At 43.3% G+C, this 23,575-nt stretch overlaps 2 protein-coding genes across 3 annotated transcripts in view; one reads left to right on the forward strand and one right to left on the reverse strand.

Moving 5' to 3' along the window:
* Window positions 1-1,756: 1,756 nt before the first annotated feature.
* LOC139452090 (nucleolar complex protein 3 homolog) overlaps window positions 1,757-23,575 on the forward strand; it is a 41,656-nt gene continuing 19,837 nt past the window's right edge. The window contains exons 1-9 of the mRNA XM_071233403.1: window positions 1,757-1,771; window positions 3,677-3,960; window positions 5,338-5,519; window positions 7,599-7,777; window positions 9,111-9,272; window positions 9,600-9,693; window positions 10,727-10,785; window positions 11,520-11,708; window positions 12,668-12,724. Of these exons, the coding sequence (XP_071089504.1) occupies window positions 1,763-1,771; window positions 3,677-3,960; window positions 5,338-5,519; window positions 7,599-7,777; window positions 9,111-9,272; window positions 9,600-9,693; window positions 10,727-10,785; window positions 11,520-11,708; window positions 12,668-12,724 (1,215 nt within the window). The 5' untranslated portion in view covers window positions 1,757-1,762. The remainder of the gene's footprint in view (window positions 1,772-3,676; window positions 3,961-5,337; window positions 5,520-7,598; window positions 7,778-9,110; window positions 9,273-9,599; window positions 9,694-10,726; window positions 10,786-11,519; window positions 11,709-12,667; window positions 12,725-23,575) is intronic.
* On the reverse strand, window positions 20,073-21,657 carry LOC139452085 (uncharacterized). 2 transcript variants are annotated; one of them, XM_071233400.1, is made up of 3 exons: window positions 20,881-21,657; window positions 20,550-20,782; window positions 20,073-20,183 (listed from the first exon to the last, which is right to left on the reverse strand). In XM_071233400.1, exons 1-3 carry the CDS (start codon window positions 21,360-21,362, stop codon window positions 20,173-20,175), a joined length of 726 nt encoding a protein of 241 aa, XP_071089501.1. In that variant the 5' UTR covers window positions 21,363-21,657; the 3' UTR covers window positions 20,073-20,172. The 2 variants fall into 2 exon arrangements, with proteins under 2 accessions (XP_071089501.1, XP_071089500.1); XM_071233399.1 differs by having other exon boundaries at window positions 20,073-20,782.

Below are 23,575 nucleotides of genomic sequence, written 5' to 3' on the forward strand. Positions count from 1 at the left end.
GCATGATATATTTAAAACAGCATTCCCTAAAATAAAATAGAAATACATAATAAAATCAGGAATAAAAAAGCGCTCTACGCCGGGTAAGAAAACGTAATAGTCCATTTTAATTAGGATCCAATCAGTCTGTCACAACTGTTTAATCCTTTTAATCCGTATCCTTACTGCATGTACACCTGGCTTCATTACCTGTGTGCTTTTTGTTACTCTAACTGTACATTTGGCTTCTTTCATTTGTCCGTATGCTACTTGTTATCTATTACTTGGCACGGGTGGCCCAGCCGTCTAAGGCGCCGCGATTCGCTGTGCAGAGTTGCGTCCCTTGGGCACGCAAGAAACCTATGATTGTGGGTTCGAATCCCGGTTCGCCCCAATTATGTTTCTAGGTTTGTCAGCACCATACCCTTGCTCGTGGGTTTCACCGAAGTGGTAAACGGCAGAGACCTGCATCACTTCGGGCTTTCCTCCCACATTAAGCTGACACGCCGTGATACAACTAGAATAATGTTAAAAGCGGCGTTAAACCCAACTCACTCACTCACTGTTGTTGTCTGTGTTAATATGCTGCTTATCACAACATATCTTGCATATATACTTCTCATCACTTGGTTGTTGTCACTCCAGCTTGATAACGGTGTAAGAATCAACATCGAAACGTCGCTATATACAATAAACCAGAAGTTGTTATCCATAACGTTGTACGTTTTGTTAAATGAAGCAAGTCTAGATTTTCCACAGACTCAGATCTGAGTCTTCCGTCTCAATGGGGCTCCTTTTCATTTTTTTGGAGTTGGTTGTTTCTATCAACAATATATATTTTCGCTGACGAAGTGTTAGTTTAACCATGGACCCTAAATATAATCGTATAAAGTGTCCATGGTTTAACTTCGGATCACACAGATTCCTTATCGAAATCGTTGTAATATTTTGGGATAAAGAATATTCCTTTTTTTCAGTTACAACAACCGTCATGAAAGAAGCAATTAACGATTATCACGATGCACTAGTCTGCCTCATATTATTTTCCCCTTCCGCCCAACCCAATCTGATGCCAAATCCCTAAATGAAGCAAGTCTAGATTTTCTCAGGTTCAAGGTCTGTTTTCATCTCCAAGAAAACTGATTCATGTCAGGGGTCGGGGTACAGAATCTCCCACCTCACTGGGCATTCTTTTAAATTTAAATGGAAATATTTGTTTTTCTGAAAATTATATGTTTTCAGAGACTAGGCGTTAGTCTAGCGATGCACGTGCTACCTAAGATATGCCAAGGTGTGAAAGAGAGGGATCACTTTTAATACTTACATGGATTATGAATGAGATGGGATGAGATTGCATTATTATTTTAAAGTTACCGTGACTATACAAGAAATTAGTTAATAATATTAGTGTGTACGTTGTATTTATATCTGATTTCATTATTGTTAACTTGTTATTTTTAAGATAGATATGTATTAAACTTACATAAATAACGTAACTCAGAAACAAAACATATTATTATTTTGTAAATGTTTATTTTGGGACAAGGCAGCCGTTGCAAGATTGTGTAAGAAATTCAAACAATTGTTTTGCAAAATGAAATTGTATGATGTATATCACTTGAGGAGTCTATACAAAGACTTATATAGACTCCCTGGAATACCATCAAATGTCTCGGTTTCACACAGGGAACTAATTACAGCCCCTACAAGATTGGCTTCACTTTTGTATAGTGGTATTCACCAATATTGCTTATCGTTATTACCTCCCCTAGACCGATTCAACATGGCCTCCGTAAGTCATTTTCTGCACGTGGGCATATGTAAAATCTTTGTTTTTAGTGGATTTCTCACTTGTCTGTACACTTTGCTCAGTGTGTGTATGCAAATACACCCAAATACATGAGTAGAATGATATTGCTGCTATCATTGACATGTATATTGTCGAATACTGACCGCAATGATATGGAATTTAGGTTTTCGTTTTGTCGCCATTTGGCGTATGGGCTTCTGTCGCATGAAAATCTAACTAACCACAGTTTTTAACAAAGCCATCATCTGATATCAGAACATGTCTAATCAGAGAAACCGCTGAATTTGAGGATTTTTTGGTCTTACCTTCATGATTCCATTCTCAAGCCCACATACATGAAATAGATTGACTTTCCTGTCTTCATGGTTTTCCTGTTTATTTTATCAGGCTGGATTAAAATTGCAGACCATTTTTCTTTGCAAAACTCGTAACTAAATAAAAATTGGTACAGATTGTTCTCAACATGCACAAATTACATTGAACTCATTTGTTAAAAGAGGTGTGTTAGCTAATTATTCTGGATTGACGGAACGACATGAAACTGGTTCAAGTCTTGCTATCATGGCTATCCATCAGTCCTTATCGATTCATACTCTGACAAAGTTCACCTTCAGCAGGGCACCTGTACTCTTCATCATGTTCATGTAAAAATTGGAACTAGAGACAGTCCTAGACACCTAAATGCTAGGATGACACCCAGCTCCAGACCCTGTGAAGATCCGGGGTAGAATAGGTCTTCAGCAACCCATGCTTGCCGTAAAAGGCAACTATTCTTGTTGTAGGAGGTGACTATTGGGATCGGGAGGTCAGGCTCGCTAACTTGGTTGATGTATGTCATTGTATCCCAATTGCGTGGATCGATGCTCATGATGTCAATCACTGGATTGTCCAATCCAGACCATGCAGACTCAATTATTTACAAACCGACGTCATTTAGCTGGAATATTGGTGAGTGCGGCGTAGACAACAAACAAACGACACTCAGCTCCACAGTGTCTTCAAGCCAAATCCAGTAGATGCAAGTGGTGCACTGTATCATGTATGTAAGGCCGAATGCAGCAATTTCTACAAACTCTATCCTTAGCCTTTGGATCCCCTACAAACCAATCTTTTGATCAAGCACCCCTTAGGGTTAGCTGAGTAAGTGAGTGAGTATGGTTTCACGCCGCTTTTAGCAATATATCAGCAATATTATGGCGTGGGGCACAAGAAATGGGTTCTAGCAAGGTTTTCAGATGGTAGTCCACATGATCAAGGGATATTGAGGATCCATAGAGATACCAAAGTCACACACAGATGCTGACAGTGGGATGGTAGTGTTGCCCAACTCGTAGGACCAGACACCAGATTGTGCTCTGCGGTCTGCTGTTCTGACAAGCAGGCACTCACTTTGGTCATCATTGAGCTTGAATATGTTGACTTGATGAAATTGTAGCATTCGGCCTTACATACATGATACAGTGCACCACTTGCATCTACTGGATTTGGCTTGAAGACACTGTGGAGCTGAGTGTCTTTTGTTTGTTGTCTATCCTGCACTCAGCAATATTCCAGCTAAATGACGTCGGTCTGTAAATAATCGAGCCTGCACCAGACAATCTAGTAATTGACGTCATGAGCATCGATCCACGCAATTGGGATACGATGACATACATCAACTAAGTCAGCGCGCCTGACCACCCGGACCCATTAGTCGCCTCTTACGACCAACATAATCGCTTTTTACGGCAAGCACGGGTTGCTGAAGATCTCTTCTACCCCGGATCTTCACGGGTGCATGTACATGTATTATACACACACACATGTATCATGATGTATAGCAAACTTGTATTGTTAACATGGTTAAAGCCTTTTAGAAAACAAGATTGACCCTGGGTTTTTTTTCAGAAAAAGAAAGGTAAGGGAGGCAAAACAAGCTCGAGTAAAATTGCCAATAAAAAGAACAACAAGTTGCTGAAACAAGGCAAAGTGAAGAAGCAGAAACAACTGCAAATAAGAAAACAGAGGAAGGGCGTCCGAGAAGCTGCAGCAAGAGGTCACATCAACGAAAAAAAGGAAAAAGTCACAGACCAGGAAGTTGAGGGAGAACAGAACGGGGAACTTCACAAGAGTGATTTCAAATTTTTCTTGTCAAAGGGACGAGATCTTTCATTTGCCAATCTACCTAAACAGTAAGTATTTTTTCATGGCATGATGCTTTTCTTCATAAAGTATTGATGATGTATTATTTCAAACAAGGGAAAAGACAGTGGGGTGGCTTAATGGTAAAAGCACTGGCTTGTAACAAAGCATCTTCCCGAGGCAAGAGGGTGATCTGACAATAAATGTCCAGTTTCCACACTTGTTGAACTAGGTTGTGATTCTGGAGTTATATTGCGGCTGGACTAATAAGTCCATGCATAGTCCAATCAAAATTGCGAAACGAACTAGACATCCAGTTTGTAAACAACATAGATTTCAACGTGCAGATTTCGGTTGACTGCAAGTTTTGCAAAGCATATGTTCTGTCAACTCGGCATCGATTCATATTTTCTGAATATTTTCATGTGTTTAATCATGGTGTTCAAATGATTTGATGTGCTTTGTGAGGTAAGACCTGTTTTATTACAATATAGAGCTTGATTATCAATCAGATCTCCTTGCCTGAATGCTGCCATTTTGTTAGAAGCAAATGTAAGTGATATGAGAGGTGGAATATGATTGGTCAATAGGAGGGACATAGAAGGGACATAACTCATAACAGCCACTGGTGGCGTTCCGATCAAGCTGCAAAATTCCAATGTAGTTCAGCAAGGGTGGAAACTGGACTTTAATGGTCAGTTAACTCCCTTGCCTTTGGAAGATGGTGACAAAGCTGAAGACCTGGGTTTGATTAACCACATGGGTTCAGTATGTGAGGTCCATACTTGAAGACCCCTTGCTGATGTATCTGGGATAATGCTAAATACAGTCAAAACCTTAACCCACTCACTCGTGAAAGTTTTAATATTTTTTGGCTGAAGTTATTTTATTCAAAAGTAGGCAATTTCAAAGTCTAAATATTCTTTTGTTTCCCAAACACTGTCGGTGCCACTGAAGAATGTGAAGGTCGCAGTGTTTTGAAATAAAGAGGATCTGGGGGTCCTTGGGGTTTGCTGCAATAGTCTTGGAATCCAAGAAACCCCCTTAATATTTTATTGTTTAACAATAGGGTTTTGGCAAAGACTACTGAACTTTTGTTTTTAATTTCGAGCACTGAGGTAAGAGATTCGTGAAGTTCCTGGTTAGAAAAGGTCTTTAGCAACCCATGCTTGCTGTAAAAGGCGACAAATGGGATTGGGGAGTCAGGCTCCCTGATTTGGTTGATGTTCGGCATCGTATCCCAATTGCATGGATCAATGCTCATGATGTCAATCACTGGATTGTGTGGTCCAGACTTGATTATATACAGACCACTGTCATAGAGCTGGAACATTTGCTGAGTATGGAATTGAACAAACAAACAAACAAACAAACAAACAAACAAACACTGAGGTAAAATGTTAAATGTATGTATGATATTACTACAGGTTGAAAAATGAACCTCGAAGTCGAAAGAGGAAACCTACATCTGGGGAGGATGACGATTTGTCTCGCTACGAAGAAGTACCGAGGAAGCTGGTCAACCATGACAAGAATGCCAACATGAAAATGCTGCTGCCAATCAAAGGCGACAGTGGCAAGGTCATCACAAGAATGGTGGAGGAGATAGGTAGGAACACTCCTTTGTTGCCATGGATACCACAAGTGAATTTTTGTGTAATAACAGTTCAAAGAACATGATTTTGTTTTGGCTTCCTAATTTTAATTGTCCTATGAAAATCTGGGTACAGAACTGGTCAACCCATGCTTGCCATAAAAGGTGACTATGTTTGTCGTATGAGTAGCCTCGGCTTGCGTACTTGGTTGATGCATGTCTTCGTATCCCAATTTGCGTGGATCGATGCTCATGACAGTGATCACAAGATTGTCTGGTCCAGACTTGAATATTTTCAGAACTGGAATATTGCTGAGTGAAGCATTAACAACAAACAAGCAAACATAAACAAACATAACTGTAATCATTCATGTTATCAACCGTCCCCCTTAATATGTCATTTTGACATGAGAATTAAGGAAATGACCCTTTGAATGTCATCCAAAATTTCCAAACATTGCAAGTATTATATAAAAGCCTGACTGGAATCAGACAGTAGGGAGATTGCCTGTTGCTGTATACTATATGCCTTCTCATATATGAGTTTGAAGCATGTTTACCTCTGGGACCCCAGTGGGGTTAGAATTGGTCCCCAGGAACATGTGGTCTGATGACCAAATGGATTGATGTTAAACTCGGTGAGTCAGTCAATGTAACTAATGTTATATTTGGGATAACACTTTCTTAGTAAAGTACAGATTCTAGTACTTTTTGGGTTGAGTCCCGTCCGGGATTCGAACCCACACCTGCCAGGGTGAGGCACCTAACCGCCAGCACACAAAGTCAGCGATCTAACCCACTCAGCCACCGAGGCTTCCACAAAAATGTAAGTCCGACAACTGGTAGACTAGATCACGTACTTTGAGTACCCCCCTGACAGGTGTAAATTGGCACGGCTCCCATGGCCGAAAAATATGAATACACAATGCCATTTAGAAAGTGGCTGTGTCACTGTACATGGATTGTTGTTCACAATATCAATCACTAGATTGTCTGGTCCAGACTTCATTATCTACAGCTGCCATGATATTTTTTAATATTGCTGAGTGCGGTACTACACAACAAACAAACAAACTTATGATACTTCCAGGGAAGAATGTCTACCCAGTCTCCCTTGATGACAGCTGATGTATAGATGATTAGAATGTGGAACTTCAAAGTTTTTTATTTCAGTTCAAGTAGTCATGCATCATGTACACGTTTGTCATTTTCATGGAGCTTCATAAGACTAATGGATTAACAGTGAGGAGAAGCGCATGTTAAATACTTAGATGAAAGTGGATAGGACTTGAATATTATTAACGGTATATTATTGTTTTGAAATCTTAGATTCAGAGAAAAAATAATTATTCAAGGGTTTCCATCTTCTCTCAGATTTGGTCAGATCATTCTTTACTTTTTGAACTTCGTTTTGTTTCACTTTGTCAACACCCGACCGATGATTGTGTGGTATATGTCAGACCTGCATCACTTTGGGCTTTCCTCCCACATCAAGCTGACATGCCGTGATATAACTGGAACACTGTTTAAGGCAATGTTACAGCGGTAGAAACTAACAGGTTTGAACCACTAGCCCTTATATTGATATCAGGGGGCACTGGCCCAGTCGTCTAAGGCGCCGCGATTCGCTGTGCAGAGTTGCATCCCTTGGGCACGCCAGAAACCTATGATTGTGGGTTCGAATCCCTGTTCGCCCCGATTATGTTTCTAGGTATGTCAGCACCATACCCGTGCTCGTGGGTTTCACCGAAGTGGTAAATGTCTGAGACCTGCATCACTTCAGGCTTTCCTTCCACATTAAGCTGACAAGCCGTGATATAACTGGAATACTGTTAAAAGTGGCGTTAAACCCAACTCACTCACTATAATGATATATAGCAAAACCCTTAAAAAGGGCAAATTTCTAGTAGTCCTTATGGTACCTTAACTATTGGGCAGTTTGGCAAGGACTACAGGACTAGTGCCAATTTTTAACACTGTGTTAAACCCAACTCACGCCTGGTGTGTAAACATGGGAAAGAAATTATCTGTCCTACGAGAGTGGTTTGTTGAAGTTATTTTTAATATCTTAATCTTTTGATGCGTGACTTCCAGATGAAGATGAGGAGGGAGAACATGCAGAGGATATGCAGGATCCAGAAGCTGTGGAGGAAAAACCTCTTCGGCCACTTTCTAACGTGGAGCTCTTGGTCATGAGAAGCAGGAAATTGCAGGAGAGGAAACAGACCATTGCTTTGTTAGCTACTTCAATCCTGGAAAACCCACAAGAAAATGTAGGTGTTGATTGTAACATATATACATGATGTTAATCACTGGATTGTCTGGTCCAGACTCGATTAATTACAGACTGCCATCACAAACCAAAACCTTGTTTGGGTCTGTTGGATTGACAGTGTATCATACTGTTGACAGATGACTTGAAAGAGCTTTTTTAGTCATTTGACTTGCTTAAGGGTTGAACGATAGTTTATTAGAACAATACACCAATATATTATCTCTGTACTGTGTATCCACGGAAACATGAAAAACCTATTGATCAAGAACTGGTAATCAGGAAACCAGAAAACCCACTTACAGGGCATATATACTACTCACAAGAAGTTAAGGAACACTGCTTTTTTTCCACGACTACAGTTAATATGTCATGGCTATGACAGATTAAGTATAGCCATATGAAACAATCGTGTATTCTTTAACTTCTTTTGAGTAGTATATTTCCAGAATGTCCAGACATGTACGAAAATATTACTCCGCAAGAATCATCCGTTAATCTGGCAATTTGTTGATCCAAATAATTTAACTTGGGTGCCACTATCGGGGCCTCATTTGAATAAGATATGTGTTTCCCCATTTTTACCCTTGCTCCAACGAAGTTGGTGGGGGATATAGAAACTGGCTCCGTCCTGTCCGTCCACCATGTTTTGTTTCCAGAGTGAACTTGGAAACCATGAGAGATAACTTTACAAAACTTGGTACACACATTCACCATATGGTGTAGATGTGCCTTTTGCTCTATAAGTTTTCCTTGCATTTAAATATATTTTATATATATTTTTTTCAAATATTTACTTAGCCTCTGAACTGAATGGAAGTAATGGGTTCAGTTTCCGGAGAAAACTATTTGAGATATCTTTATGAAACTTTCAACACACATTCACCATATAGTGTGATGTACTTTTGCTATTTATGATTCCTCTGAATTTTTCTTTTATTTCATATAAATTTGATAAATTTGGACTTAGTCCCTGAACAAAATGAAAGCAGTGGGTTTCATTTCCGGAGCAGAACTGGAAAGTTATTTTACAGATCTCTTTAAGAAACTTGGTAACACTGTCACCATTTAGTGTAAATGTGCCTTTTGCTATTTATGATGCTCCCAATTATCTTTTATTCAACCTCTTCCACAAGCAGGTGGATAAACTGATGATTTACAATGTCACATTTGATAGCACATATCATTGTCTTAAGACTGGACATTGGGCGGGGGTATAGAGCACCTCGTCTTCTTGTCTTTTCACATGTTTCATCTGTAAATGAGGTACAGTATTAGAGAACACATTGCACAGGATGCTTTAACCAGTGTTTTATGTTGCCAATGTATCTCAGATCCGCCGTGTGCGTGAGCTTCGTCTGATGCTTAACGAGAAGGAGCCTGACCTGTACATCACCGTAAGGAAGCTAGTGATGGTGTCGCTGATGGAGGTGTTTAAGGACATCGTCCCTGGCTACAAGATCAGGCTGCTCACGGACAAGGAGAAGGCACAGCAGGTTGGTTCCTCGGCTTCTACGTGACACACACACACAGACAGACAGACAGACAGACACAGACAGACCGAGACAGACAGACAGACAGACAGACAGACAGACACAGACAGACAGACAGACAGACAGACACAGACACAGACACAGACAGACACAGACACAGACACAGACACACACACACACACACACACACACACACACATACAGAGGGATGGAAACTTGACGTATAACAACACTTTGACTAACTCCGTTTATAACTTATTGGAATGGAAAGGAACCAGCTTGAACTGACACTAACTGCCCCACTGACTTTTCTCTCTATTTTTTGTTTAGTTGAAAAAAGAAACGCGAAGCCTCCATGAATATGAATGTGCACTGCTCCTTAATTATAAGGAGTACCTGGAACATTTGGAGATGTCAATCAAAGGTGAGCAACACATCAGTACATTTCACCAGTCAGCTGTTTGTTTGCTTGTTTGTTTGTTGTTTAATGGCTCACTCAGCAATATTCCAGCTGTAAATAATTGAGTCTGGACCTGACAATCCAGTGATTGACTTCATGAGCATCGATCTAAGCAACTGGGATACAATGACATGCATCAACCAAGTCAGCGAGCCTGACCACCCGATCCCGTTAGTCGCCTTTTACGACAAGCATAGTCGCCTTTTACGGCAAGCATGGGTTGCTGAAAACCTAATCTACCCCGGAATTTTCACGGGTGCCCAAACACCAGTCAGCTGTTTGTTTGCTTGTTTGTTTGTTGTTTAATGCTTCACTCAGCAATAGTCCAGCTATATGATGGCAGTTTGTAAATAATCGAGTCTGGACTTGACAATCCAGTGATTAACTTCATGAGCACCGCTCTATGCAATTGGGAAACAATGACATGCATCAACCAATACAGTGACCAACCTATCCCATTAGTCGCCTCTTACGACAAGCATAGTCGCCTCTCACAACATGCTTGGGTTGCTGAAGACAGGTTCTAACCATGGGTGTCACCAGTCAGCCTTAGATGAATGCTTCTTGTCTAATTGGTAATTTCTTTTCGATTAATATTCCCCGTAATGACGTGAAAGGGGGATATAGTAACGGGTGCTATCGTATATCCATCCGTCCGTCACGTTTTGTTTCTGGAGCAGAACTCAAAAACCATGAGAGATATCTTAACCAAACTTGGCATATAGATAGGTCTAGTGGTGAACTGTGGTGCCTTTTGATAGTTTGGGATTTTTAGAAATTTGTTTTTCAAGGTTCCATTGCAACAACTTTGACTTAGACTTAAAATGGTGGTAGTGCTCGTTTCCGGAGCAGATCTTAAAGACCGTACAATATTTCTTGTCTTGCACACAACCAGACATGTCATATTGGCGGGGGATATGAGTATTTCATGCTTGTTTGTCTTATGGTAATTGGTAGCTGGTGAAATGTTCATGATTTTTTGTTGTTGTCAAAACAGGAAAAATGCCAAATAGTAAAAAGCAGCCTGTGATGGAGATTCCCAAAGATGTCTCAAGGGTGAGATTTGAATGAAAACTGTCACATCACTATAACCTCGGTAACTGAAATAGGTGGGAAGTTCTGAGACTAAGTAATGGATGAAACCTTACCAGTATCTTGTCTTCTAGATAAATGAAATAAAAAATTTCACAAGAATTATGATGAATATTTGTGAAACTTACTTATATTAAGCTGTGGCTACAGGAGCCAAGTTGTCTGGGCGCTGCAATTTGAGTTGTGTCCCTTTGGCATGCCAGGATCCTGTTATGGGTTTGCCCTCATTATGGTAACCTTTCCAAACTTGGGCTTTCCTCCCATACCTTATACTGGCACTGCATCAAGTAACTGAAATACTGTTCAAAGTGGCGTTCAACCAAACTTATGGTTAATCTTGCACTCTCTTCCATGTACATAAGTCAGTATGTCAGCCAGATGTGTTTCTTTTATCATTGATTCATTCAGTCAAATTGTGTTGGGTATCTCGCCTTGACGCTTGTCAGTTGTGGTGGCCCTGGATATGTCTCTCCCCCACAAAAAGATTTTTTTGTTTTTCTGTTTTCATGGCAACAAATTTTACAACAATGTCAAGTTGTAACCATTATATTTTCAGCCAATCTGGAAATAGTTGTCCGTTAATAGGCATGCTTTATATTTTTCAATTTATGGAAAATTATATGCAAACAAAATTGCTTGGTTAGCCAATGAAATACAATGGAATCACTTTTAATTTATTTATTGTGATGTATTTTCAGTCTGTGTCTGAGCTGGCATGTCGGTGTATGTGTGAGCTGCTGGTTCACCACCCCCACTTCAACTACTCCTCTAACATCATCGCCGTCCTGATGCCACTGATGCGACGGGGCGCAGTGCTGAGGGACCAGGTGATCAGCACCGTCACCAAGGTGTTCCGTGAAGACAAGGCAGGACAGGTGACACTGGAGGTGAGTCAACTCTCTCAGTACACCCATGGGCCACAGGTGTGTGAACTCTCTCGGTACACCCATCGGCCACAGGTGTGTGAACTCTCTTGGTACACCTACAGGTCACAGGTATGTGAACTCTCTCACTACATCCTTGGGCCACAGGTGTGTCAACTCTCTAAGTACACCCATGGGCCACAGGTGTGTCAACTCTCTAAGTACACCCATCGGCCACAGGTGTGTCAACTCTCTTAGTACACCTACAGGCCACAGGTGTGCGAACTCTCTTAGTACACCTACAGGCCACAGGTGTGTGAACACTCTTAGTACACCTACAGGCCACAGGTGTGCGAACTCTCTCAGTACACCTACGGGCCACAGGTGTGTGAACTCTCTTAGTACACCTACAGGTCACAGGTGTGTGAACTCTCTCACTACATCCTTGGGCCACAGGTGTGTCAACTCTCTCACTACACCCATGGGCCACAGGTGTGTCATCTCTCTTGGTACACCCATGGACCACAGGTGTGTCAACCCTCTAAGTACACCCATGGGCCACAGGTGTGTCATCTCTCTTGGTACACCCATGGGCCACAGGTGTGTCAACTCTCTTGGTACACCTACAGGCCACAGGTGTGTCATCTCTCTTGATACACCCATGGGCCACAGGTGTGTCATCTCTCATGATACACCCATGGGCCACAGGTGTGTCATCTCTCTTGGTACAGCCATGGGCCACAGGTGTGTCATTTCTCTTGGTACACCCATGGGCCACAGGTGTGTCAACTCTCTTGGTACAGCCATGGGCCACAGGTGTGTCAACTCTCTTGGTACACCTACAGGCCACAGGTGTGTCATCTCTCTTGATACACTTAGGGCCACAAGTGTGTCAGCATTCCCACAATCTCCATAGCTTTCTGAGTTATCACAGTTGTCCTTGTTACATGCTTTTAGCACAAATAGTTTTCTTTTGTTTTCAGATTGTGCGAAGTATTGGGCGAATGGTGAAAGCGTGTAACTACAGTGTCAAGCCTAAGGTAACATCACAGTGTTTCTGTGTCACCCATTTGAAACAGTTAGCCCTTTTTGTTCTCAATAGAATGCTTCCTGAATGATCCCTCCCTGATGCCATACATGAGATCCAGGTTAGAATAGGTCTTCAGCAACCTGACCCTTGAAGATTCCAGGGTAGAATAGGTCTTCAGCAACCCATGCTTGCCGTAAAAGGTGACTATGCTTGTCGTAAAAGGCGACTAACGGGATCGGGTGGTCAGGCTCGCTGACTTGGTTGATGCATGTCATTGATCCCAATTGCGTGGATCGATGCTGATGATATTAATCACTGGATTGTCTGGTCCAGAGTCGATTATTTACAGACCGCCGTCATATAGCTGGAATATTGCTGAGCGCGTCGTTCAACAACAAACCAACCAACTTCAGCAACCCATGCTTGCCGTAAAAGGCAACTAACAGGATTGGGCGGTCAGGCTTGGTGGATGCATGTCATCGTATCTTGGAATATTACCAAGTACGGCGTTAAACAACAAACAAACAAACAAAAGCAGCCCTACATGATATTGTTATCAGTTATATTCTTGTGAAGCCCCATCTCAATGTTGCCTGCTGTGTTCACTGCCTGATTACTTGTCTCTGTGGGGATTCCCGGTAAGAATAAGTGCCCAGCAATCTGTGCTGGTCGTAAGAAGTGACTTACGGGATCAGGAGGTGAGGCTTGGTGACTTGGTTGATAGCGTGTCACTGTACAGCAACACTGTGTAACCTTGCTCATAGTATCAATCACTGAATTGTCTAGCACAGATTCCATTAATTACAGGTCGCCGTCTGAGTGACAAATGTATTTGATGGAAAGTGTGTGTGACACATGTTTGTATATTTGATGGACAGTGTGTGCATGTGTGTTACAAATCTTTATGTATTTGATGGACAGTGTGTGTTACAAATCTTTATGTATTTGATTGACAGTGTGTGTGACACATGTTTGTGTATTTAATGGACAGTGTGTGTGACAAATGTTTGTGTATTTGATGGACTGTGTGTGACAAATGTTTGTGTATTTGATGGACAGTGTGTGACAAATGTTTGTGTATTTGATGGACAGTGTGTGACAAATGTTTGTGTATTTGATGGACAGTGTGTGACACATGTTTGTGTATTTGATGGAAAGTGTGTGTGACACATGTTTGTGTATTTGATGGACAGTGTGTGACACATGTTTGTGTATTTGATGGACAGTGTGTGACACATGTTTGTGTATTTGATGGACAGTGTGTGACACATGTTTGTGTATTTGATGGACAGTGTGTGTGACACATGTTTGTATATTTGATGGATAGTGTGTGACAAATGTTTGTATATTTGATGGACAGTGTGTGTGACACATGTTTGTGTATTTGATGGACTGTGTGTGACAAATGTTTGTATATTTGATGGACAGTGTGTGTGACACATGTTTGTGTATTTGATGGACAGTATGTGTGACACATGTTTGTGTATTTGATGGACAGTTTGTGTGACACATGTTTGTGTATTTGATGGACAGTATGTGTGACACATGTTTGTGTATTTGATGGACAGTGTGTGACACATGTTTGTGTATTTGATGGACAGTGTGTGACACATGTTTGTGTATTTGATGGACAGTGTGTGACACATGTTTGTGTATTTGATGGACAGTGTGTGACAAATGTTTGTGTATTTGATGGAAAGTGTGTGTGACACATGTTTGTATATTTGATGGATAGTGTGTGACAAATGTTTGTATATTTGATGGACAGTGTGTGTGACACATGTTTGTGTATTTGATGGACTGTGTGTGACAAATGTTTGTATATTTGATGGACAGTGTGTGTGACACATGTTTGTGTATTTGATGGACAGTATGTGTGACACATGTTTGTGTATTTGATGGACAGTTTGTGTGACACATGTTTGTGTATTTGATGGACAGTATGTGTGACACATGTTTGTGTATTTGATGGACAGTGTGTGTGACACATGTTTGTGTATTTGATGGACAGTATGTGTGACACATGTTTGTGTATTGATGGATAGTGTGTGTGACACATGTTTGTGTATTGATGGAAAGTGTGTGTGACAAATGTTTGTGTATTGATGGATAGTGTGTGTGACACATGTTTGTGTATTGATGGATAGTGTGTGTGACACATGTTTGTGTATTGATGGAAAGTGTGTGTGACAAATGTTTGTGTATTGATGGATAGTGTGTGTGACACATGTTTGTGTATTGATGGATAGTGTGTGTGACAAATGTTTGTGTATTGATGGATAGTGTGTGTGACAAATGTTTGTGTATTGATGGATAGTGTGTGTGACACATGTTTGTGTATTGATGGAAAGTGTGTGTGACAAATGTTTGTGTATTTGATGGACTGTGTGTGACAAATGTTTGTATATTTGATGGACAGTGTGTGTGACACATGTTTGTGTATTTGATGGACAGTATGTGTGACACATGTTTGTGTATTTGATGGACAGTGTGTGTGACACATGTTTGTGTATTTGATGGACAGTGTGTGTGACACATGTTTGTGTATTTGATGGACAGTTTGTGTGACACATGTTTGTGTATTTGATAGACAGTATGTGTGACACATGTTTGTGTATTTGATGGACAGTGTGTGTGACACATGTTTGTGTATTTGATGGACAGTATGTGTGACACATGTTTGTGTATTGATGGATAGTGTGTGTGACACATGTTTGTGTATTGATGGAAAGTGTGTGTGACAAATGTTTGTGTATTGATGGATAGTGTGTGTGACACATGTTTGTGTATTGATGGATAGTGTGTGTGACACATGTTTGTGTATTGATGGAAAGTGTGTGTGACACATGTTTGTGTATTGATGGATAGTGTGTGTGACACATGTTTGTGTATTGATGGATAGTGTGTGTGACACATGTTTGTGTATTGATGGATAGTGTGTGTGACAAATGTTTGTGTATTGATGGATAGTGTGTGTGACACATGTTTGTGTATTGATGGATAGTGTGTGTGACACATGTTTGTGTATTGATGGAAAGTGTGTGTGACAAATGTTTGTGTATTTGATGGACTGTGTGTGACAAATGTTTGTATATTTGATGGACAGTGTGTGTGACACATGTTTGTGTATTTGATGGACAGTATGTGTGACACATGTTTGTGTATTTGATGGACAGTTTGTGTGACACATGTTTGTGTATTTGATGGACAGTATGTGTGACACATGTTTGTGTATTTGATGGACAGTGTGTGTGACACATGTTTGTGTATTTGATGGACAGTATGTGTGACACATGTTTGTGTATTGATGGATAGTGTGTGTGACACATGTTTGTGTATTGATGGAAAGTGTGTGTGACAAATGTTTGTGTATTGATGGATAGTGTGTGTGACAAATGTTTGTGTATTGATGGATAGTGTGTGTGACACATGTTTGTGTATTGATGGATAGTGTGTGTGACACATGTTTGTGTATTGATGGAAAGTGTGTGTGACAAATGTTTGTGTATTGATGGATAGTGTGTGTGACACATGTTTGTGTATTGATGGATAGTGTGTGTGACACGTGTTTGTGTATTGATGGATAGTGTGTGTGACACATGTTTGTGTATTGATGGATAGTGTGTGTGACAAATGTTTGTGTATTGATGGATAGTGTGTGTGACACATGTTTGTGTATTGATGGATAGTGTGTGTGACACATGTTTGTGTATTGATGGAAAGTGTGTGTGACAAATGTTTGTGTATTGATGGATAGTGTGTGTGACACATGTTTGTGTATTGATGGATAGTGTGTGTGACAAATGTTTGTGTATTGATGGATAGTGTGTGTGACACATGTTTGTGTATTGATGGATAGTGTGTGTGACAAATGTTTGTGTATTTGATGAACAATTTGTGTGATAAATGTTTGTGTATTTGATGAACAATTTGTGTGATAAATGTTTGTGTATTTGATGGAAAGTGTGTGTGACACATGTTTGTGTATTTGATGGACTGTGTGTGACACATGTTTGTGTATTTGATGGACATTGTGTGACACATGTTTGTGTATTTGATGGACAGTGTGTGACACATGTTTGTGTATTTGATGGACAGTGTGTGACAAATGTTTGTGTGTTTGATGGAAAGTGTGTGTGACACATGTTTGTATATTTGATGGACAGTATGTGACAAATGTTTGTATATTTGATGGACAGTTTGTGTGACACATGTTTGTGTATTTGATGGACTGTGTGTGACAAATGTTTGTATATTTGATGGACAGTGTGTGTGACACATGTTTGTGTATTTGATGGACAGTATGTGTGACACATGTTTGTGTATTTGATGGACAGTTTGTGTGACACATGTTTGTGTATTTGATGGACAGTATGTGTGACACATGTTTGTGTATTGATGAATAGTGTGTGTGACACATGTTTGTGTATTGATGGAAAGTGTGTGTGACAAATGTTTGTGTATTGATGGATAGTGTGTGTGGCACATGTTTGTGTATTGATGGATAGTGTGTGTGACAAATGTTTGTGTATTTGATGGAAAGTGTGTGTGTAACAAATGTTTGTGTATTTGATGGACAGTATGTGTGACAGTAGTTAAGTACCTCGGTATAGAACCACCTCAGGATTATGGAACCACTCAGGATTCTGGAACCAAGATGGCGGCACATCCTCTGTGACGTCACTTCCGGTCACGTGACCTGCGCAGTGCATGATGGGACTCTGCGCGTGTGCCTCCAAGATGGCGTCGCTTCCGTTTCCGGTGGCGTGCGCCTCCAAGAGGGCGTCGCTTCCGTGTCCGGTGGCGTGCGCCTCCAAGAGGGCGTCGCTTCCGTGTCCGGAGGCGCGCGCCTCCAAGAGGGTGGCGCTTCCGTGTCCGGTGGCGCGCGCCTCCAGGGGTGGTGGTGGTGAAGGGAGGGAGGGAGGAAGGAAAGGAGGAGGAGACGAGTTCATGGTGTGGGTGGGTGGGTGGGAGGGTCGTCAAAGCAAAGGAGGAAAGTTGTCTTTCGGGAGAGATGGGTGGCCCTGAAAAGGGCCGTTGGAAAACAAACTGGAAACTGGAAACTGGAAACGTCAGGAACACTGGAACACTGGAACACTGGAAAAACTGCAAACGATGGGACACTGGTAAAAAACAGTGGGGTAGCATGGCCCCATGCGTTAGTCACTTTGTTCAGATGATCTCTCTTCTTCATCCTCTACTTCCATCTCATCCTCGGACTGAAGGTGTCGTCGGCGCTTTGAAGCGTGCTTTCTTGAGAGGCTTCTGGCCCGTTTTCTTTTCTCTACAAGAGGTGTGATGTCCGCCCGGAGTTGTGCGAGGCATTCTTTTAGGTCGAGGACATCGACGTGCACGTCTTCGATGAGATGAACCACTTGTGTCACGGGTGTCACGGGTGCCACGGGTGTCACGGGTGTCGACGTGGACGGTGTTGCTGACGTTTTCTTTCGACTGGGTTCTGGGCAATCTGCAGCGAAATGACCCAGGGCTTGACAGTTGTAACAGTGGTCCAGGCGATGGGAAGTCTTCTTTCGACTGGGTTCTGGGCAATCTGCAGCGAAATGACCCATGGCTTGACAGTTGTAACAGGGACCCAGGTTCCGATTCTCCTGCTTCTCTTGACTGTTCATCTTCGGACAGACATAGTGACGGTGACCTTGAGTGCCACACTCGAGGCATGTCACTTCAGGGCAGTACAGGTAACTGTGACTGTCGGTCTGGCACTTCATACAACTGTATCGAGCTGGCATGATGGGTTTCATAGAATGCAGTGTGTGTGTGTGTGTGAGTGGCTTCGCTCTTGTTTTGTTTTTTATAGGAGAGTCACTGACACCCACCCTCCTGATTGGTTCCCCAGGCCGCGCCCCCGATTGGTTCGTTTCGGGGCCTGGTCTGCACCTCGGTTTTCCAAAACGGACCGACCCCTGTGTTTCTTTTCCATAGGAAATGGATTTTACCATGGGAGAGAAAGCACAACCCCTGGTTCGACCATTCAGAGTCCCGCATGACCCGAGCACGGTCTCTGATTGGTCGACAACCCAGGCTTCGGATTGGTCCAATTTCGATCCGGTTTTTTTTTATCGGGGTGTGCATTTCGATCCTGTTTTGTTTTTCTTCATCCTACAGACCACAGAACACGACTATGAGTTTTTAAAAAAAATTTAATCCCCTCGCTCACATGAACCAACACCGCAAAACAAAAAGTCACAGGATGAGGGGGGCCGTCCCTGTGACTTTTGTGAACACTGGGGGTATGAACGTCTGTACACTTTGAAAAAAGAAACGTTGTCACTTGGGGTGAACAAGACACTCGACTCTTCTCTTCCGTGCTTCTTGGGACACCAAACGTCTGTATTTTTCGTTCACTTCTCCATCAGGACAAAACACACACAAGTATTCGCAGGGCACTTTGGCGTGCTTCAGATGTTCTTTCCAGGGTTGGTCTGTGGCTTCCCATTGGCGGAGTGCCACACCGCAGCAATAACAGGTCACACAATCACCTTGTCCTGGATACAAATAGCCAGCCATGGCCATGTCATACGGGGTCTGGGTCATCTGTTGAGGCCACGTTTTAAAAGATCTCAGACGTTCTTGAAATGAATCATAGTGAGGATGAGAAGGATGACACAGGGTGTAAGAAGGAAAAGGTCCCTCCAGAATGTCACTGAGTCGCCACGTGTCGTCCCTAAAGAGGGAACGTTTTCTCGCTTCTTGTTCTCTCGCCTTTTCAGACACCCACTCGGAATCGGTGACGACATCTCGGGAGGATGACATGGCATTCATAGAACGTCTTTGCTCCATGATGACGGTGACTTCACTGAAAGAAGGTCTGAGGGTTCGCCTGCTTTTATGAAACTCTCCACCCTACTCCCTTCCACGGAAGGTCATGACCTTAGCTTCCACCTCCTCCACCTCATCACGTGACGTCATCCTGTGTTTGGGTTGACGGACACACGGCATGATTCGTGACACGATCCATGACATGACATGGTACACGGGGAGGGGGTGTGGGGATCGATGCGTACTGGAATGACCGACACCAGGCAGCTGATCTTTCAAGCATGGCCTTTCTCTTTTATCTATTTTTTATTTTAATTTTACACTTGGGTGTGCACTGACATGACAGATGCACAGACAGACAGACGGACAGACAACGTCAACGACATCTCAACTCAACCTCTACCCTCGGTTCGGCACTCTATTGGAGTTGAGATCAATCAAGACACAAAGAGTCAGTTCAATCAATCACTGTTTAATCATGAAAAAAAACCAATCACAACCAGATACAATGGAAATACGAAAAGTCAATGGAGGAGGGAGTGCTTTGCATGTCCCTACAACAACCACAACAACAACAACAACAATAACGCGACAACGTTTTCCTCTTCCATCTTCAAGCCCATAAGAGGTGGTCCTCCCTCAACCCTGTGAGAGGTCCATCCGTTCAACACGTACAGTCTATGGTCTCCCTGAAACAGACATGACACATCACTTGATCACGGTTGCAGCTTACGTGTTGACAAGTTCTTCGAGTGAAGAGGAGGATCACCATAAGATGTGATCCTCAGCAGATGTGATAGGCATGTCATCATGTGTCATTATGCGGTCATAGGTCAACATACTACAAGTACAGTCTATGAGCTCCAGACCACAGGTATGACACATCACTTGCCCGCTGTTGCAACTGATGTATCTTAACATGTTGTTGTGTCGGCAAATATGACATCCGCGTTGTAGGGGAGTGAGTTGAGCTTCTCCATAAGGATCCAGGTCAACGTCGTTGTCATCAACATCATCATCATCATCTTCATCATCGTCGCAAACCAGGGGCGTACCTGAGGAGTAGACATGAACATCTTCCGGGGATGTTGGTGACCAAGAAGCCTCAAGCAGGGGGAGCGTGTCCAGATCCATGGAAGGGAGAGTGGCCAGCTTGAGCGCTTCATGATCCTCACGGTCACCCGTCGCCATCGTCACAGCAGGGGCATTCGGTGAATAGGTGGGCTCCCGAGGGGTTTGTTCCCACCACTGTTCTAGCACGCCCTGGACTGAACTGACATCAGGGGTCCTGTCAATCATAGGACAGAGTCCATTTATCATAGGAATAGGTCATGAATATGAATCACATCAAGAATGACTGAGACAAAGAAGAGCAAGGGTACTTACAGCTGTTCTTGAGGAGAGATCTTCAGAGATAATTTCTTCCGTGATCGTCTTTTTGCAGGCGTTGCAGGTTTCAAAAAGGATGTCCCCATCGTTTCGATGTCTGTGGTCGCTGCAGCCGTTGTTGCTGTTGCTGCTGTGGTGGTGGTGGTGGTGGTGGTGGTGGTGGTGGGTGTTGCTGCTGCTGTGGGGATCACAACGACTGTGGGCTTGCTTGTCTTTTTCTTCTGGATCTTCTTTATCGTCTTCTTCGATGTGCCTTTCTCGGGTTCAGTCAGCTTCCTCATCTTTGAACGTATCTGTTCGCACATCAGGTTGTCGCCCTTCGCACGTAACTTGGCGTACGCGTCGTCGGTCTTCATCTTTAAACACAGCAAGTCGTACACTTCACCCCACAGTTCAGCAGTCATGTCACCGTTCCCATCTCCACTGCTTCCTTGGCCACTCATGTCGCTTCGTGTCTTGTCATTCAATCGTTTCGACATGATGTTGTCCGGATGTTCTGTTCGTTGTTGTTTCTTTCCAAGTCTTCACGGAGGTGTGTCAACACTTGATGGTACTCTCTCCAAACACGTGTTTCTTCCAGATAAAACGCCAACAACCAACACAACGTGAGGAACATCAATCAGAGGGGGGCGATGTGGTTGCTTGGTCCGTTCAGTGAAAAGTGATGACCGGAGAGCATCGGGCGTATTAAAAGCCACGGAGGTCCTGCTTTCTGATTGGTCCGTTCCGGTGTCTGGTCTGAGTCTCCATTTTTCCAAACTGGACCGACCCTTGTGTTTCTTTTCCATAGGGTTAGGCTTGTAGCGTGAGAGAGAAAGCACAACCTCGGTTCGACCAATCAGAGCCCACCATGTCTCGAGCACGGTCTCTGATTGGTCGACAACCCAGGCTTCGGATTGGTCCGATTTCGATCCATTTTTTTTTTTTTCTGTAAGGGGTTCATGTCGATTCAGTTTCGATCCCCTTGTCATGCAAAAAAAATTATAGAAAGTCGTCTCTGTACCCAAAGGGGAGCGTGTCTACAGGTAGGCCTGTGGTTTCGTCGTAGACGACACGTCGCTTGTCGTACACGGTACGATAGTCTTTTCGGGTGGGACGGGTCACGAGTGCGTTTTCGTGCCGAGGTCCTTTTCGAATGATCTGATGAGGGTAATCCAAACTGATTTTCTCTTCCTCCTCTTTCCCAGACCGTTGTCCCAGTATCAGTCCTTTCATGGTGTCAAAGTTGAGATGGCGTTGGTTTCGGTAATTCAAAGTGAACCCTCGCACTTTGCAGGTCGTGCGCGTTCCATCGGGTCTGGGGTTCATTAACTCATAGCCATAGTTTTTGGGACCTCCTGACACAAACGTCTTGATGGTGTTTCCGTCCAGTTCATCCGTAAACTCACCCAACGAATGACCCAGCTCTGGATTCGCGTCGTGGGGTCGATGAATGTAAATGACGCTGTCCGTGTCAAAGTACAAGACCCTGCGGCCCACCAGGGCAAGGGTCTCGTACAGCTTGAGACGTGCTTGGGCGGTGACCCAAGCAGCGATGGCGACATTGAAATGAGAATGAGGGGTTTGGAATTCTTTCTGCTGGGTATAGGTCACTTCCACCATGTGTTCGTTGACAACGGTCACATCCTCGATGGTATTGCGGTCATCCCTCCACAAGGCAAAGTACTGTGCAGGATCGTTCATATAGACGTTCTGACTGTAGTCTACCCGTTGCCCAAACTTGCCCCAGAGCGAATTCAGTTGCATCTTGGCAATCGTGCGGCGTCCTGGATTTTTTTCGATGCGGTCCTTGTCCAACCGAATGCCTTCTTTGTCGTAGATCTCCTGGATGTAAGCGTCGTGATCCGTACATCCTTCGGGGTATCCGCTGGCTTCGAGCTTCTCCTTGAAATGTCAATCGATGTAAGTGTCAAAGAGTCCCACTTGCTGGGTGTCGGGGTCATGCTGTGCAAAGGTGTCAAAATGCCAAACGTCGTAGATCTGAAGCACCCGGTAGTCATACTTCTTCACGGCTTCCTGGAGTTCTACGGTGGCGTACGTCCCCACCCATGACCTCTCTTCGTCCGTGTGCTCGCAGGGGGAGTCTGACCGGGTATCGGCACACGTACGGCACAAAGGACAGAGCAGTTTGCCACCCGATCTGTAAGGCAGTAGCGGATGGTAGAGTCGTTTCGGGGGTAGGACACGGCATTGGATCAGACCTTTCAGTTCAAACAACGTGTCCACAGGGGGTTGATGGAGAAGGGTCGGGTGTCCCGTGGGAAACGCTCCGGTCTTACAAATGTAGGGATAAAGGGAACAAATATCGATGTACTTGATGGTTTCACCTTCTTGGGCTTCGTAGCATAATCGCGTGGCATTGGTGCGTCCTCCATAGAAGGCGTCGTGAGGGTTGAGCGGCCCGGGGACGTGACGACAGTGGGGTCCCTGCAAGAAAGCACGTAGAGCGGAGTCCTCCCGTTGCATTTTCGTAAATTCGTGCTCCCACAGGGCGACGACCCGTTTCACCTCAGGGTGTTGACTCAAGAGACTCAAGCGGTAGTGGGTGTCGGTGTAACGGGCTCCCAACGACGTGCCCAGGACGGGATGCGGTTCTCCACGTCGGGTCTTGTGACAGGCTTGACACCCATGCCAGAAACAGCCCAGGAATTCGTAGACGGTGCCTGTCGCTGGATCGTACCCATCCACGCTG

The sequence above is a fragment of the Haliotis cracherodii genome, unplaced genomic scaffold (genome assembly GCF_022045235.1).
Source record: "Haliotis cracherodii isolate W230 unplaced genomic scaffold, xgHalCrac1.p SCAF_9, whole genome shotgun sequence".
Lineage (NCBI taxonomy): Eukaryota > Metazoa > Mollusca > Gastropoda > Lepetellida > Haliotidae > Haliotis > Haliotis cracherodii.